The following is a 17,565-nucleotide window of genomic DNA, read 5'->3' as shown; positions in this document are numbered from 1 at the left end:
GTGAAAACCAGCATTGCACGTACACTGCACACCGGAGATTATTGCACATGGGCAATTAAAGGCAATTAAAGTTTTTAGTGCAGTCTGTATGTGATGGTATAAGTTCTACAGAGCATGGCTCAAGACGGTTCCACAAACCTCTTCCGAGCCGCCATCAGAGGGACGAGCCTTCTTGGCTGCAATCACCGGAGAGTGAGGCACTTCAAAATGGAGCTGTGGGAAAAGACGCTCAAGTTAAAATGATGCTCTGTAGGTTGTTAATAGAAAGGAGAGCTGACTCACATTACGTGTCCATGCTAGGCGCTCAGTATTGTAGCCCATCAATGTCATGAAACAGGTAACAAACAGGTTCCACTCTGCGTGGGCGCTGGGACCACCAGGAGCATTGTAGACATTATACCACTTCACTAAAACCTGCACAGAAAACAGTGCTCATGTAACAGGAAATGTACTGCGGTCAGACGGGACATTTTGTCCGACGTGAGTGAGAAGACGTAAATACAAAATCTCTTATATACGGTGTTTATTACATGGGAAAAAAAAAATCATACAAAAACATTGGGCCTGTTGTCTTTGTTCGGTTAGTGCAAATATCCGGTTTATATGATGCCGGTTTTGTTGAGTTTTACTATATTATATACACACACACACACACACAGTTTTAGCTTTGGAAGATCTTATTTTTTATGTATTCTATATGCTCTTATAAGGTTTTACTGGATCTTCTATTATTATATATCAGATTTAGTCTTTATTATGCCCCGCGTGGCACTTGCGCCGCGAGGCATATAGCATCCAGGTTGTCCGTCCGTCCGTCCTTCCGCAATTTGTCCGCCGCAACGTAGCTCGGCATCTATTGCTCACAAAAACTTCGTATTTGGTGGGTACATGCCTTGAGAGGAGTACTTTGCATGGGTTCGAAAGCCGGTGACGTTGACCTACTTTTCAAGGTCACAACTGTCAAATCCTTCGCCGCAACGTAGCTTCGCACCGACTGCTTGCACAAACTTCATATTTGGTGGGTACATGCCTTGAGAGGAGTACTTCACATGGGTTCAAAGGCCAGTGACCTTGACCTACTTTTAAAGGTCATCAGTGGTCACAACTGTCAAATCCTTCACCGCAACATAGCTCGGCACCTTTTGCTCACAGAAACTTCATATTTGGTGGGTACATGCCTTGGAGAAGTACTTCGCATGGGTTCGAAGGCCGGTGACCTTGACCTACTTTTCAGGGTCACCAATAGTCACAACTGTCAAATACTTCACCTGCAATTTGTTTGTCGCAATGTACCTCGGCACGTACTGCTCGCAGAAACTTCATATTTGGTGGGTACATGCCTTGGAGGAGTACTTCGCCTGGGTTCGAAGGCTAGTGACCTTGACCTACTTTTAAAAAATTACCAATAGTTGCATTTGTTCGAAGACTACCGACTTTTTATGGTCACTGTTGGCCACATCCTCTAAATAAATATAATGTCAGTCTCCAATTTTTCCACTGTGTATCCCAGTTTACATCAAACACATAAGGGTTCAAACAAATACCTACCCCACACATGTACATATTACTGCACTTTACATGGAAAATAGTACTGCGCGCAGGGCATTTCGTGATGAATGTCTCTAGTTTTATGTTACTATTCTATCTATAGGTATTTATTCTATTTATTATTAATGATTATTAGGCCCGTTAAGATCTGAGTATACAACTTTGTTTTTTTCAGTGTTTTTCCTTGGGTGGAATGACAATAATGAATCACTGCTTAATTGTATGTAACCGGATCTTCATTCTAAAATAATAGTAAGAACTGCCATTACATGAGAATTTTGGCTATCACCTAAAAAATATATATATATATATATATATATATATATATATATATATATATATAATCAAGCCAGATTTGATCAATTTTAAAATCAGAGTCATAAATAGACAATGGGAGACAACACTTAGTTAAGATTTTTGGACAAAGTTTCCATATTCACCAAGTCTATTTAACAGTCACTTCTACAAACCTTCATAGCAGTTTCCTTGGGGAGGATGAAGCGGATCACCTGAAGACATTTCCTCACTGAAAGAAAGCATCAGTAAGAAGCTAAGGGTTAAACAGATGATGGCAAATATAAGCAATACAATTTTAAGACATAGTGAAGGACACACAGATGATGAATTTAACCGAAATGATGACGTACATTTAGTAAGGCACTAATTTTAGGAGGTAGATAAGTACAAAAAGTATTTTTTATCTTAAATTGGATTACATAATTAGCAGAAAATGTTAATTTGTAAGTAATAAAACAGCTTGGGGGGATTGCTCATTCTGAATATCATCCGTTAATCTGAAAACCAATAAATAAATAAATAGACAAACAAGGGTTTTGTCTTTTTTTTGCTCACTGACTTGGTTACTACCATTAAGGAAGTCATACAGATTACAAATGTTAGTTAGGAAAAATCTCAGTCAAGTGCCTTCAAATGCATAAAGAAGAAGTCACACAAACCAACTACATGACCCCCAACATATGAATTCTAATTTGCAATGCCATATAATTCATGTTCTGTGTCTTCAAACATCTCTGTCCAATCAGATCCTCATTCACCTTCACCGGGCAAACTTATTTGGCCGTCCAGAGTGGGAAAGGTCAGGAAAGAGGTGGATAAATGTCATTTCATTAGAGAGACAATGACTCTTCTGTGGAATCAATTATGAAATAATGAGTTGTACCACAGTGAAAAACAAAACCATACACACACCTTAATGACACTGAAGGCTTTAAAAAAAAAACAAAAAAAAAACACAAAAGAGCCCTGTTCTCAAAACGCAGGCAAGACTCAAGATATTTTTTTTCTCATTACTGATCTTGAGAATGGAATATCAATAATTACAAATAATAAAAGAGCAAATCAAAGATAAATGGGTAAATGTGGAAAGTAAAACATATAACCAGCAGGGGCCTCATGGTGTTCAAAAAGTGTTAGCCACTGTGGCTAACTGGTGGTAATTTCAATGAGAAGTTGATTAGCCACACAATGATTCAAACTTTACAACTCTCTAAATACCATTATTATTTTTTTAAACCTCCACAGTGCTACAACTTAGACACAACATTATATTATTTTTAGTGCTCTTCACACTATTACACTGTAGTCTGTGACTGTCTACAAGCGTTTTGTGATTGTCAGAAAGTCTGCTTATGAAACAAATTACTTGAGTCTTTTTTTGCACTGTGGCGAAGACTTTCCAAACATTTCCAACTGTCAATTTTACCAGTCAAATAGCCTCCGTTGAAAACAATGTGTGAGCCTCACCAAGTTCAGAGGTAGCAATCTCTGGGACGGCGATTCTCAGCATTGTACCATTACTCAGTTCCTACAGTAAGTGAGATGAAGAGATTAATTAAATTCAATTCACAACATTTATCAGCCATATTTATGCACAAATAGAGCTTCATCAGCTCTATCTGTGTCAACAAGTAGCTATTGTGTTAAATATCCATCTGCTATTTTCCTGGAGGAGGTGATGGTGTTAACTTTACCGTATCAGCTGTAAATGTGCAACTTTTCTGTGCAACACAAAACTACACTTTGTTGTATCATAAACACAAACTGTCATTCAGTTACTTCCCAGTCCACTTTTATTTCACACCACAACTGGACCAACAGAGAGAAACCTTAATCAGAACATAAACAATTTACACACTAACAAACAGAAAAATTAGTGTGTTAAACTCCAGCAATGAGCATTAGCAAAAAAATTATCTAAAGAATGATGCATCAAAGGATCAATGCAGCATCCAGGAGACTCTTAAACAAGGTGACTTTAGTAGGTGGGAGAAAAAAAAAATTACATTTTGACATTTTTGTGTATGAGAATCCCACTAATGACAAGAGTGCCGTTACACAATCTGACAGAACTCCCCTGGGAAGCAGAAACACACATTTACAAACATGCAGGTTTTTCAGATCTCCATTCACAAATATAGATGAATGAGAAACATCAAGAGAGGAAATGGCTTCAGGGAAAGTCTGCTTTGTTTTCTGTGAATAACTGTTAACATGCTGCTGCATTAACCCTGAACACAGTGAACATTAGTCATCTGTATAAATTCTATTTCCATTCAACACTTGAAGTAGGGGAAAAAATGCACTGGTAAATCCTCCCATAAACTCAAAGCCAGGCTCATCAGTGAAACACCTACTGAGATGACAACCTGGAACAACCACCTGCAGACTACTTCCTATTTCTGTCCTGCACGGTTATTATTTTCACCTTCCATACTGAATCAAACGATGAACACTTTGGGCTTTTTGGATTTGTAAACATGCTACTCAAATTATAAAATACAGGGTAGAAGAGAAGATAACTGGCCACTAAACGTGCACTGACAAACTGCAGTTCTGACTGGAGGTTGCACTGACAAACTGCAGTTCTGACTGGAGGTTCTGCAGCATTCAGAGCCGACTGAACAGGTTGACAAGAAAACTGACATGTTCAGTGATTTGCTATTAAATTTCAGTGTGGCTATGATCATTTTCTACAGTTGTATAGCATTTGATCTTAGGCACTATGTTCCAAAGCGGCAGCCAGTGGAGCGGCAATCTACACCACAAAAAGCCAGCAGATATTCTATCCAGGATTTGATTTAGACACTGTCCTTGTATATCTTTACGATATGCGAAATCTCTCCAGATATATGTGCAGGTTATCGACAAAGCTGAGGTTGAACGGGATGAACAGTATATAAAAACCACAGATGTGGATTCTGTTTAGTCGTCACTGCAAGAGCAGCACGTGGAGCTTTCAGCTCCAGCACGCAACCCGCTGCTCTAACAGCAGGATATTTTAAAGTGAGTGAAAATGTGAGAGATGGACAGCAGCGATCATGGCCCACACAAAAGAGGGTGTGACTGTGTTGAACTTCAACAAAAGTGTGAATCAGGAAACATTCTGTGATCATTTCACAGTGGTTAAACCATAAAACGCAAATAAACATGGACACATAACAGCAAAAAAAAAAAAAAAGCTGATTCCTTGGGACTGCCCAATTTGTTTAGCCCACCTTGGAAACTGACAGGTTCTCTAAAATTAATAAATTGTTATGCTAATTTAATATAAGTGACTTTTGTGCTGAAACTTCATTTTAGACAGACTACAATAATGGGCATACAAATGCAAATTCTTAATACAAATAATTTAATCTGTGGAACACCCTGTTAGTAAATGACTTAAATAATCACGGTTTGTCAGAATTGTTGACTTGATTCATTTCTGTTGATTAAAGGATTGATGATGGATGAAATGTAACCCACCAGAGTGATCCGGTTGCACACAGGGTCCCTCAAGGCAAGGACACAGGGCGTGACCTGTTGGAACGAACAATCCTCTAAAAATGAAGCTTCCTGGGGTTTAAAGTTGAGACCCTTCACCTCTGACAGTGGAGAAGGCATCACACTCTGTTAAAGAAATATAAAAGGAAACAAACAATAGATCTGTGACCGAGCTCACAAAATGACAGCCTCCACTCTGACATTCCAGCTGCTTTCATGTATTATACAGACGGCAAAAAATCTTTTGAGATAAAATACCTGAATTAACAAGCAACCTCCATATTGAAGAGTCCAACAAGTCTGTTTATACGTGGAAATGACAAATACCCAAAACACCTATAGAAATATTTCATCATTAAATAATAAACTGTGCAACTGCCAAAATTTGAAAATATGGCAAATCATGAGCACAGTGAATGCAATATTTTTTTTAATCATCTCAATTAAGGTGGTGTGGCTGTGTGATGTAGCAGTTCTCACTTTGTATCATGGGTTTTTTTTTTTTTTCCTCCTATGAAGTTTGTATCTTTTTAATGACTTGGACTCTTTGTGAGTCCCGCATCCGTCCCGCAGCGGTAACACCGGAGGCAGTGAGCAAAGGGAGAGCACGCGCATTGTGTTCTGTGTGTGTCTGTTTATAAGAATCTTCTCGCCCAGAGGACAAAAAGAGCGCCAACAACTACCCATAACTGTGTTCTTCACTCGGAAAAAGACACCTGCACTGAGGTGTCTCTCAGTGGAAAAACATGCCGCAGAGCGGCACCAGGACGAAGAGGCGTGATCAGAGGATCTGTGAAATACTGGTCAGTCACTATTAATAATTTATGTGTCCAACCTCGTAGGTTGATCGTTAAAATTAAATTTGTTAGTTCTAAAAGCCATCATAATTATTTATAGGAAAACGTTCTATTTTTATTTCTCAAACAAATGTTTGGGCCTGAAAACAGGTTCTATTTCATTCCTCCTGACCGCCAGAGGGCGGTGCTTTAGCACCTGGATAACTACATGTGCGCAGCACAGAGGTCGAGAATATATACCAACAAAGTCACGCCATTGAATGTGACCTGGGTGACGTCACTGGTTGTCTTTATATACCAGACGCACCCAGCGCTCGCTTCTTTTCTACATTCTCGCATTCTTAGAGGTTGAGAACGCATTTAGCTGCGATTGCCGCTCTCGCTTGTAGCCTCGCAACCCACCTTCGGTTGGAGCTACGTGCACTGCACACGTCCTCCAGAGGCTGCGAGACGCAGCTTCACCTTTTTTGTATTCTTTGACGCCTGTCGCGAGTACACCTTCCTAAACGCCGGGTGCGCGCCTTTGCCACTGCCCTGCTGGGTATTTTCCTCTGTGCACATTAGCTGTGTTGCTTCGATGAAAGCTGGCTATTTGTTTAGTTGTGTCACTAACCCCGTTAACTACGTGGTAGTGTGTGTATCAGAACCAGTATAGTGTACTGTGTTGGGCTTGCCGTGAGCATTTTCCACTCCTTGAAGTACTTCATCTGCACTGCCGCCATTTGCTAAGTTTAACAGCTCCGCTAGCAGCTAGTGTTGTCGTCATTGCTCTGACTTAGCACTTGGGCTGTGAGTTTTTCGGCTGTGTGCATCGTGTTATTACTGTGGCTGTGAGTGTTTCACGCTCCAGGCCTTGTATTAGCTTTTACACTGTGAGTGCTTCACGCTCCGTGCCTCGTGTCGAGTCTGCGGCTGTGAGTGCTTCACGCTCCGTGCCTCGTGTCGAGTCTGCGGCTGGAGTGCTTCACGCTCCGTGCCTCGTGTCGAGTCTGCGGCTGGAGTGCTTCACGCTCCGTGCCTCGTGTCGAGTCTGCGGCTGGAGTGCTTCACGCTCCGTGCCTCGTGTCGAGTCTGCGGCTGGAGTGCTTCACGCTCCGTGCCTCGTGTCGAGTCTGCGGCTGGAGTGCTTCACGCTCCGTGCCTCGTGCTGAGTCTGCGGCTGGAGCGCTTCACGCTCCGTGCCTCGTGTCGAGTCTGCGGCTGGAGCGCTTCACGCTCCGTGCCTCGTGTCAAGTCGACGGCTGTGAGTGCTTCACGCTCCGTGCCTCGTGTTACTATTTACACTGCGTGTGATTCACGCTTTGTCTTTCCATTTGTAACCATCAGGGCTTGCGTTAGCCATCTGCACGCAGTCCACAATGTTGACAGGGCCTTTGTTGCATGGCTGTATTACCTGTTTGGCTCCCTTGAGCCCAGATGACGGACATATGTTTTGCCCCTCGTGTCTTGGGATCGGACACCTGAGGGAAGACCTGACTGGCGATGCCTGCCTTAATTGTGCCAGCCTGCCACTGGCAGAGATCTGCTAGACTTGTGGCATTGGAAAGTGGAATATCTAGTGCGACTTTGGCCTCCAGCCCCAGGAAGGAACCAAAGCGCCGTAAACGCCCACATGCAGGAGCCCCTTCTGCTAAGAAGGTTACTCATGACCATGCTTTGGCTGAAAAGGTCAAAACGTTGACTTCTGAGTTTGCTCAGATTAAGTCCTTGCTTCTGAATCTACAGCCTAGGGAAGCAGTGACAGTTCCTGTTGTCCCTAATGAGGCTGATCAGACCAATGTAGTTACTCAGCAGGAGGAAGATGTCGTGTCTATTGCTGCAACTGATTCTTTGAACATGACAAGTGACATAAACTGTGTGGAGGATGAGGATGAGAGGGGTCTTTCTCCAAGCCATTCATTAGTGGGCTCTCATACCTCTGAGGCAGAGTCCATGCCGCAAACCGGACCTGGACTATCCTTTGTCAAGCAAGCTGTTCAGTTGGCTTTATCCAGGCTTGGGGTTGACAATCCCCCTGCGGAAACCACCGCTTCAAGTGTCTTTTTCAAAGTCACTCAGAAGCCCGAGTTCAATGTTCCAGTTTCACAACCATATATCGAGGAGCTCCACCGATGCTGGGCGGACCCCAAATCATTGACCCATCTATCACAGGACTGCAGAGCCCTTAGCTCTGTGTGTGATTCGGCACAGTATGGTCTGAACCGTATGCCCGCCGTTGACAGCATTATTGCGAACCTGGTTGTGGCTCCAGCTGATGCTACTCGTATGGATGCCCGCTGCCCACGTCCTCAGTGTAGGGTCACTGATGACCTCCTCACCAAAAGCTATGACACAGCTGCTCACATCGGTCGCCTAGGCAACTCACTGTCCTATTTAGCCCTTGCTCTCTCAAAGTCTTTGAGGGAGGCAGAGGTTGATGATGCTACGCAAAGTCTTAGTGATGCCTCACTCCAAACCTTTGCTTATATGTCCAGAGAGCTTGGCAGACTGATGTCAACCCTTACCATCACTAGACGCCAGGTGTGGCTTGCGCAGTCCCCCCTATCAGAATCCTGCAGAGGCACACTCCGTTCGCTGCCGGTTCTTCCAGGCCAAGTATTTGGACCTGCGGCCCAACAAACTTTGGAGCGTGCTGTTGAGGCTAGTAAATCTCGGCAACAGTTTGTTGACCTACACCGGTCTTCCAGACCTCAGCCAGTCAGACGTGCTACAGCTTTTCACTCTACATCCAGGCTTCCGCCGACTCCCAGAGCTGCACGTGCTTTTGCAGTTGAGGGCCAGCTCTCCCAGCAGCCTGCCTTTCGTGAGCCTACAGGCAGACCCCCGAGAACTGAACGGTTTCACAGAGCTTCCAGTAATCGCGCCCAGAGGTCCTCAGGGATGCGAGGCAGAGGTGGTCGGGTCTGACTGCCAATGTTTGGCCCCCAGCCGTTTTTCACGAAATCAACTCAGCCACTGGGAGGCTCAAGTTCAAGACCCATGGGTCATTTCAACCTTGTTCGAAGGTTACAGAATTCAGTTCAGGTGTCATCCTTCAAAGTTCAATGGGGTGAGGATGACTGTTGTTTCCGACTCGGTGCAGTCTGCTGCCCTACAACGGGAGATTTTGGAACTCCTGGAGAAGGGGGCCATAGAGCCAGTTCACAGTTCAGACCAGCTCAGGGTGTTCTATTCAATTTACTTCCTTGTTCCAAAGAAGGATGGCGGCTTTCGTCCTATCCTCGATCTCCGACGTCTGAATCATTATATCAAAGTGCTGCAGTTTCACATGCTCCGCACAGTAGACGTCCTTCAAACTATCACACCAGGAGACTGGTTCACAAGTGTCGACTTAAAAGACGCCTATTTCCATGTGCCAGTGGCGCCTCATCACAGGCAGTTTCTCCGCTTTGCTTTCGAAGGTCAGGCATACCAGTTCAGGGTGCTTCCTTTCGGCCTCTCTCTCGCCCCTCGTACATTTACCAGATGTATGGCTGCAGCACTAGCCCCACTGCAAGCTCTTGGATTAAGAATCCTACCCTACTTAGACGATTGGCTTTTCTGCGCTCCGACTCAGGAGCAGGCGCACAACGACACAGCTCTTCTACTGAACCATGTCTCTCATTTAGGACTCACAGTGAACTTTGCAAAGAGTTCTCTTGTTCCCAGTCAACAAACGACCTTCATCGGCACTGCCATCAACTCCCTGACTATGACTGCATCGCCATCCCCACAGAGAGTGGACGATGTAATTCGTCTCGTCTCACACATTCAACGGGCTGTGACGCTGCCTTTTGGTTTGCTGCTCCGGTTGATGGGCAAATTGACTGCAATGTAGCTAGTGGTACCTTTGGGACTTCTGCTTTTACGTCCCCTACAGATTTGGATCAACAACCTAGGCCTCAACTCAAAGTTGCATCAGCACAGGCTTGTAAGACTCTGCAACCAGTGCCTCCTGCACCTCAAACCCTGGGGGAACGTGGACTTCATCTGCAAGGGTGTCCCTGTAGGCTCTGTTCCTTCTCGCCGAGAGGTGGTTGTTACAGATGCATCACTCAAAGGTTGGGGGGCCGTGTGGAATCACAGGATGGTGAGGGGTGTCTGGAGTCCCCAGGAGAGACTCCAACACAAACGTGCTGGAGCTTCGCGCTGTGGGACTGGCTCTCAAGCATTTCCTCCCAGCCCTGAGAGGAAGACATGTTCTTGTCCGGTCGGACAACACGTCAATAGTCTATCACATAAACCATCAGGGGGGCACCAGGTCCAATCACTCATTGGCAGAAACTCGGAAGCTTCTCTTATGGGCGTTGCCTCGCCTTCAGAGTGTCAGAGCAGTTCATCTGCCTGGTGTACAGAACAGCGCAGTGAATTTACTCTCCAGACAGAAACCACCACCGGGAGAGTGGAGACTGAACCCGATTGTGGTCCAAATGATCTGGCAGAAATATGGTGCAGCGGAAGTGGACCTTTTCGCTTCAAGTACCTCGATACATTGCCCACAATGGTACTCCCTCTTGGAACCAGACAGCCCGCTGGGGCAGGATGCATTGGCTCACCCGTGGCCGGATTGCCTCCTTTATGCCTTCCCTCCTCTCCCGCTGCTGATGTTGACACTGCACAGGATAGATCAGAGCAGCCACAGGGTGCTGCTGGTTGCTCCATTCTGGCCTGGGAGGATTTGGTTTCCCATGATTTACAAACTCCTCGAGGGAGAACCTTGGGCTCTCCCGGAGAGGAAGGATTTGTTGTCACAGCTACAGGGGGGGATTTGGCACCCTCACCCAGAATGCCTTCAACTGTATGTGTGGCCGTTGAGGGGCCAGACTCCTTGTTAAGTTCTTGTGACCAGGCTGTTGTTCAGACTATCCTTAATTCACGTGCTGCTTCTACCAGGGCTTTGTATGACAACAGATAGAAGCTGTGTGAGCGGTGGTGTGAGAAACAAAAGTTAGACCCAGAGCATTGCCCTGTGCCTATTCTCCTCAAATATTTACAAGAACTGCTGGAGAAAGGACTTTCTGTTGCTACCTTGAAGGTTTATGTTGCTGCAATCTCTGCACGGCACGTCTACGTTGATGGCCGGTCAGCGGGTTCACACCTCTTAGTGTGTCGTTTTTTGAAAGGTGCTCTACGTTTGCGGCCTCCAAGGCTTGCACGCGTACCTTCATGGGACTTTCTTCTAGTCCTGGAGGGTTTAAGCTTATCCCCTTTCGAACCAGCTGAAAGTGCTGATCTTAAATGGGTGTCAGTGAAGACTGCCTTTCTACTTGCACTGTCTTCGGCTAAGCGGGTGGGAGAGCTCCATGCCCTATCAGTCGCTGGGGACTGTTTGCGATAGAATTCTGACGGATCTGGGGTTACGCTGTGGCCTAATCTGTCCTTTTTACCCAAGAGAATTTCAACTTTTCATGTTAACCAGCCAGTTTCCTTGGCTGTGTATGTCCTGCATTCTGATCCAGGATTATCTGTTTCAGGTTCCCTGTGTCCTGTCCGAATGTTGAAGCAGTACATTAGTGCAACTGCCGGGATCCGGAAAACGGATGCCCTGTTTGTGTGTTACGGTGATCACAAAAGAGGCAGTGCTGTCTCAAAGCAGTGACTCTCGCATTGGGTCGTGGATGCCATTTTACAAGTATACAGGTCCAGAGGTCTTCAGCCTCCTAAGGTTACGTCCCATTCCACCATAGGGGTGTCCACCTCCTGGGCTGCACTGAGAGGTGTCCCTTTGAGTGATATTTGTGCTGCTGCTACGTGGGCTTCGTCCTGTACCTTCGCCCGCTATTACAGACTGAATGTGGCTGCTCCTACTGCGGTGACTTCGGCGGTGTTGTCTGCCTCCACTCCCCACTGCTGACGCGAGATGAGTGTGACTCTTCGTGACCTTGTTGGTATTAAGTCATCCAGGTGCTAAAGCACCGCCCTCTGGCGGTCAGGAGGAATGAAATAGAACGAGAGTTACGAATGTAACTACGGTTTTATGAATTCCGGTTGACCGCCAGAGTTGCTTGTCACTCAGAGTCTTGCAAGTTCATTCCGAAAAGAAGCGAGCGCTGGGTGCATCTGGTATATAAAGACAACCAGTGACGTCACCCAGGTCACATTCAATGGCGTGACTTTGTTGGTATATATTCTCGACCTCTGTACTGCGCACATGTAGTTATCCAGGTGCTAAAGCACCGCCCTCTGGCGGTCATCCGGAATTCATAGAACCGTAGTTACATTCGTAACACTCGTTTTGATCTTTGGTTTCATTCTATAATACTGGTCTTATTTTTCTACTAAGGTTTGAACTTTGAGAGTGTTTACACAAAGAAAGTGAAAAGAAAAGTGAGAAAATGTGTGTAGTGAGGGGTTTTACAGCCTTAAAACATCTATAATAATTGTAAAAAATAACGCTGACTACTTTGTGGATTTCACCTATTGTGGGCTATTTTTAAAATGTAACTCCCGCGATAAACGAGGGACCACTGTATATGTCTTTAATGTGATACTTTGGGAATAACTGTCTTTGAAGAGAATTCTTATTTATCTATATTTCACGCGTTTTGGAGCTAGCATACTGCTTAATTTAGGTCATGTATTGTTATAAAGCTAATGATAGTATCTCTTTAAATATTGATAGGATGATATTTGGACACTTCCTTGACTGTAGGATGTGGTAAAATGTTTGACATAGATGAAAATATAGGAAAATGACACATTGACATTTCTCAGTGACCCTGACCTTGGATTACACAAACAACCCCATAAATGAACTTCACAAACCCAAAAACACAAAATGATAACTCATTTGCTAAGATATGTCAAATATTGCTCATTTCATAAGCATTTCTCAATTTCCCTACTCCTCCACAATTTGACCCTAGGAGGGCAACATATGAATTTTGAAAAGTTTGAATATCTGACGGACAATGAATCTTTGATATCTGGATGATAGCTGATGATGCCCCATAGCCAGTTTTTCAAACCACGCGCTTCTAGATGGGCAGTGGTGCCTCAAATTTGGACATTTTTACTATCTATTTTAATGTAACGAGATTTCAGACTGTTTCGACATCAAATTTTGAACTGATCAAAACTCAAGTAAAATTTTGCCTGATGGAAAAACAAACTTTACCATGCCTAATCAATCTATTTGAAGTGTAACTGGTGAAAATTTGATCAAAATCTGAGTCGGGCCATGTGGACAGCTCCATAGGCAGCTGCCTGATTTTTACATAGACAGCTTATTAAAAGATTCATTTGAATTGGGGTGAAAACCAATCCGGACATCCCTACACCAAGAATGTTTTGTGTCATCTGAAATGTTAACAATGAATTTTTAAGAAGAGAATGAATTGAAAGGATGCCATTAATTTGGGGCTCATCCAAATAAATGGACAGAAAAATCGTTGACAATGTGAGGCAAGATGTTTTGGCCCTTAGAGGAAAGTCTGAGGAGCATGTGTGGGAGTACCTCGTTCAGTCTTTGGATATGCCTATTTCCGACGTTAGCTGGTGTGCTAGCTGGTGTGCTAACACTGTCCACCGGGGTGCTGAAGTGAGGGATGTTGTTGGAAAGGGTGAAGGTGGGAGACAGGAGGCCAGGGACAAACACCTTACTCACCTAAAATAAATAAATTAGTTAATTAAAGCACAAGAACTCAAGGTGACAATCAGGTCTTTATTTTACAAGAAGTCATCTCAGTAAACAGATTGATCAATACAAACTGTCGTTACCCTGGTGATTCCCGTGTAGAGGACCAGACTGCCACATGCCTCCAGGACCAGCATGGCATCTATAGTCTAAGGAGCAAAGCACTGAAATCGAAACCTGTGACACTCATTTCTGTAATAATCGCTATAGTCAGACTGAGGCCGGTTTTTGCTTCTGCAGCATCCGCATCGCATCTAGCTGACGAGATAAATATCTGTAATCAAGAAAGATGGCTTTCTGATGCGCTGACGAGCATCCCTGCCAACTCTCATCAGCATTTTATCTCTGTTGCACATCGAAAGCAGCTGATTGGTCAAATTTACTGCTTCGACTGAGAGGCTTCAATCACAAATAAAAACCCAACAGCAAATGGAGGGGCTTGATGTTTATCTCAAACATTAAAAACACAGACATATTTCAGCACACAGGAAGCTCAGGTAATTGCTTTCCTTTATGATGTATGGTCCTACTGTTCAAGCGCTTACATGGACTCTGGGTCGGATGGAGTTGTGGAGACCAGCAGGGAGGAAAGGATTATAGACCTTGACTTTGCAGACGAAGCCGTGATCTTTGTAGAATCAATGGACACTCTCACTGCAGTATTTGAGAAGCTGAGTGAGGAATCAGTGTCTCAGTTTATGATTGTCCCACATCAAGCCTAAGATCCAGGCTTCCAATGACTTCCTGAACGCGGCCATCAGAAGTGTATATACATGTGGTGAAAGTGTCAAACCTGTAGAGACATTCACTTATCTCAACAGTGATGTTTTTGCCTCTGGGTCCTTGGTTCCTGAGATCAAAAGACTTCTGGGAAGGGCTTAGAGCAGTGGTCTCCAAACTATTCCAGAAAGGGCCGAGAGGGTGAAGGTTTTCTTTGCAGCCACTGACTTCAGCAGGTGATTTCACTGATGAACTCATCCACCTGTTCAAAGGGATGTTAATCAGTGAAATCACCTGCTGCAGTCAGTGGCTGCAAAGAAAACCTGCACCCTCTCTGCCCTTTCTGGAATAGTTTGGAGACCACTGGCTTAGAGTCATGAGGTCGCTGGACAGAAATGTTTGGACATGCTGATATTTGTGTAAGATAACGAAGATCTAAGTCTTAAGGGTCCTGGCGCTTCTCATCTTGCTGGATGGTTATGAGGCTTGAACGCGAATTAGTGGCCGAAGGCAACAACTGGATGTCTTTGGTACTAAGTGTCTTAGGAGGATTCAACTGGTTGGCTACCTGGGCAATTTTGGACATGATCCAAGGCGGTTTCGTAATGTTGTAGACGCGGTGAAGTGAGAAAACACCACATGCTCCCAGACCTGACCTGATATTGAGGAATAACAAGGTATGCTAGCAGCACGTTCAAATTGTTTACACTTTGGGTTATTTCTGCTATACATATTTTGTGGCCATTTTCTTTTATCATCGGGTAGTGCTGCTCCTGTGGGGACATAAATTGTGAAATCAAGCAACCATGTAACCATCTCTGGACAAGAACAGAATGACGTACAGCAGTTGCAGACGTAAAAACTGGCCTTTACATATACTTTGGTGTTGTAATACTTTGGTCAACAAAAATGGACAGAGAAATCAACAACAAAGAAAGCCTGGAGCTGTAAACAATCTTTTAAACTTTTACTGACTCGATAAAGTCTTAGAGCATGTGTGTGTTGATTCCGAGTCTAATATTTACTGCGTTTAACTTATCCCCACAACAGAATACCTGCAAAGGTTCTGCATCTTTGGCAGGGATGGTAGTGACAGAGGCAAAGATGAACTGAGAGGGATTGTTGCTCACCATATACTTCACACACCTGTGGAAACATCAACAAAGATAGACAGACACTTGTAAATAAGACTATAGTGCCCAAATGACAAAAGAGAAAAATAATAAAACCAGGATGAGTGTGATTTTAAAAGTATAAATAATACAAACAGGACTGTACACTGAGGCCAAAAGGTGAATTGATAGATTACTGACAGATTGTGCAACAGCTTTATATGAAACACTAACTTCTACAGTAGTTTATCCAAGCACTAGTATGGACTCTTAGAGTGACTCGACTCTGTACAGAATATTCATTAAGTATGAAAGCACTGGCCTGAGATGTTGGTGAGACTCCACTAGAAAACACAGGTAGTGGTTCTCACAGAGGTCAGATGTCAGGAAGACTTTGGACGCCTGGCTGCTTATCTCTCTGTAAACAAGTTTAAAAAAAAGTGAAAGATCAGCAGGTACTTACCAACGATGTAGCATTTCTCTGTAATCTTCAAGTTGATGGATATTTGCGATGTTCTGGTTTAGCACAGGTTTTATCAAAAACCTGGCACATCAAACTCAATTTTCTACCATTAGTTCGAGCCATCAGCCACAAGGTCATATGAGATGACACACTTTCCCATTCAGTTGAATGGGAAAGTGTGTCCAAATGTCTGACTGGTAGTGTACGTGTACAAAATCTTCTCAATCAAATAATTTGCACTTTATTTATTTATTGGCCAAGATGTGAAACACTGAATACTCTCTATTTACATATTGGAGTTCTTCACAGGTCATTAATTTTGGACTTGTTCCCTTCTATATTCTCAGCTTTTCAAATAACTAGCACCTCTCTACCTGTGCGTTTTGCATGCATCGCGACCTCTTAGTTATGACTGAGTGTTATATGGATTGTTGTGGTATTATTAAATTCCACTGTTATACTAATAGGTGATTTATGCATTCTATGCTGAAAAGCTGTGCATCATAACAGTTCAGGTGCTATAATCATTTTAGGTCAAGCCAACATTATTCTCACTACCAGGCGAAAGATGCAGGCAGTCAGTCGTTTACAGAAAAGCAGAACTGAAATTACATTAAACCATGGGTTAAAGCGATAAATTTTCATCTGACTGAAATTTTGTCCTGGCAAAAATCAATGCTAGCAATTCCCTAAAATGTGGCGTAGTGGGGACACACTTTTTTCCTCAATAAATACAATCTTGATTCTGGGTGGTCAACTCAAGTGATCAATAATTCAGTCTCAGTAATTGGCTGTCATTGATACTAATAAAAAACAGAACTCAAGTGATGCTGCGTCTGTGCTTTTACAGGGTAGAGTCCTGGTACAGGTAGAATTACCTGTGACAGCCAGCGGTGGCTGTCTCACTCCACAGGTGCTCCATGCAGAGATCAGGTATGATGGGCTCCATCTCTGGCACCAGCACAGACTCGTTTACTGTGACATTGGGAGAGGGTAACAAGCCATGGTGCCCCCTAGAGGAGGGACTGTGGAAAGACGTGCTGAAACGAGCAGCACTTGAAAAGGATGGGGCTGCCATTCCTGGAGAGTGGGCGCGACTGAAACAGAAGTCAGATCACAGGGGGGTAAAAACGCTGTCAAATATTCTGTAATAGCTGTGAAAAGAGTTAAATCAGATAAATTAAACCTGGATGTGAGGGGGGAAAAGCAAAACTGAAAATTAGTCATTTTTCCTTTTTAAATATAATTCTTTGAAAAACCTGAGTGCTCTGAGAGCTCATGCCTTCCCCAACACTTCATACATACAAGGAGTAATTGAGAAGTTTTGAGCCTGACCCAGAAAAAGTAGGTCATGGTTCTCATTCCTTTGCATTCTGACAAACCAACATTTGTCAACATTGCACCCAGTGAGCAAAACCTTTACACATTCTTGAGAAAGCTTGGTTTCTAAGAATGCAAAAGATGGAGAACCACAGCCTACATTTTCTGGGTCAGGTTCAAAACTTCTCAACCACCACTTACATCTCT

The 17,565-nt window shown here is 43.8% G+C and overlaps 1 protein-coding gene across 1 annotated transcript in view; it reads right to left on the bottom strand.

Annotated features, from left to right (window-relative positions):
* Nucleotides 1-17,565, bottom strand: part of anapc1 (anaphase promoting complex subunit 1) — a 101,289-nt gene that overhangs the window by 57,875 nt on the left and 25,849 nt on the right. The window contains 10 exon segments of the mRNA XM_034184626.1: nt 139-213; nt 283-414; nt 2,019-2,074; nt 3,313-3,373; nt 5,314-5,457; nt 13,564-13,713; nt 13,827-13,892; nt 15,519-15,609; nt 15,898-15,993; nt 16,917-17,135. Coding sequence (XP_034040517.1) covers nt 139-213; nt 283-414; nt 2,019-2,074; nt 3,313-3,373; nt 5,314-5,457; nt 13,564-13,713; nt 13,827-13,892; nt 15,519-15,609; nt 15,898-15,993; nt 16,917-17,135 — 1,090 coding nt within the window.

This window comes from Thalassophryne amazonica, chromosome 13 (assembly GCF_902500255.1).
Source record: "Thalassophryne amazonica chromosome 13, fThaAma1.1, whole genome shotgun sequence".
Classification (NCBI taxonomy): domain Eukaryota; kingdom Metazoa; phylum Chordata; class Actinopteri; order Batrachoidiformes; family Batrachoididae; genus Thalassophryne; species Thalassophryne amazonica.
Note: the sequence above shows the minus strand (reverse complement) of the source record. Positions and strands in the feature narration are given on the sequence as shown.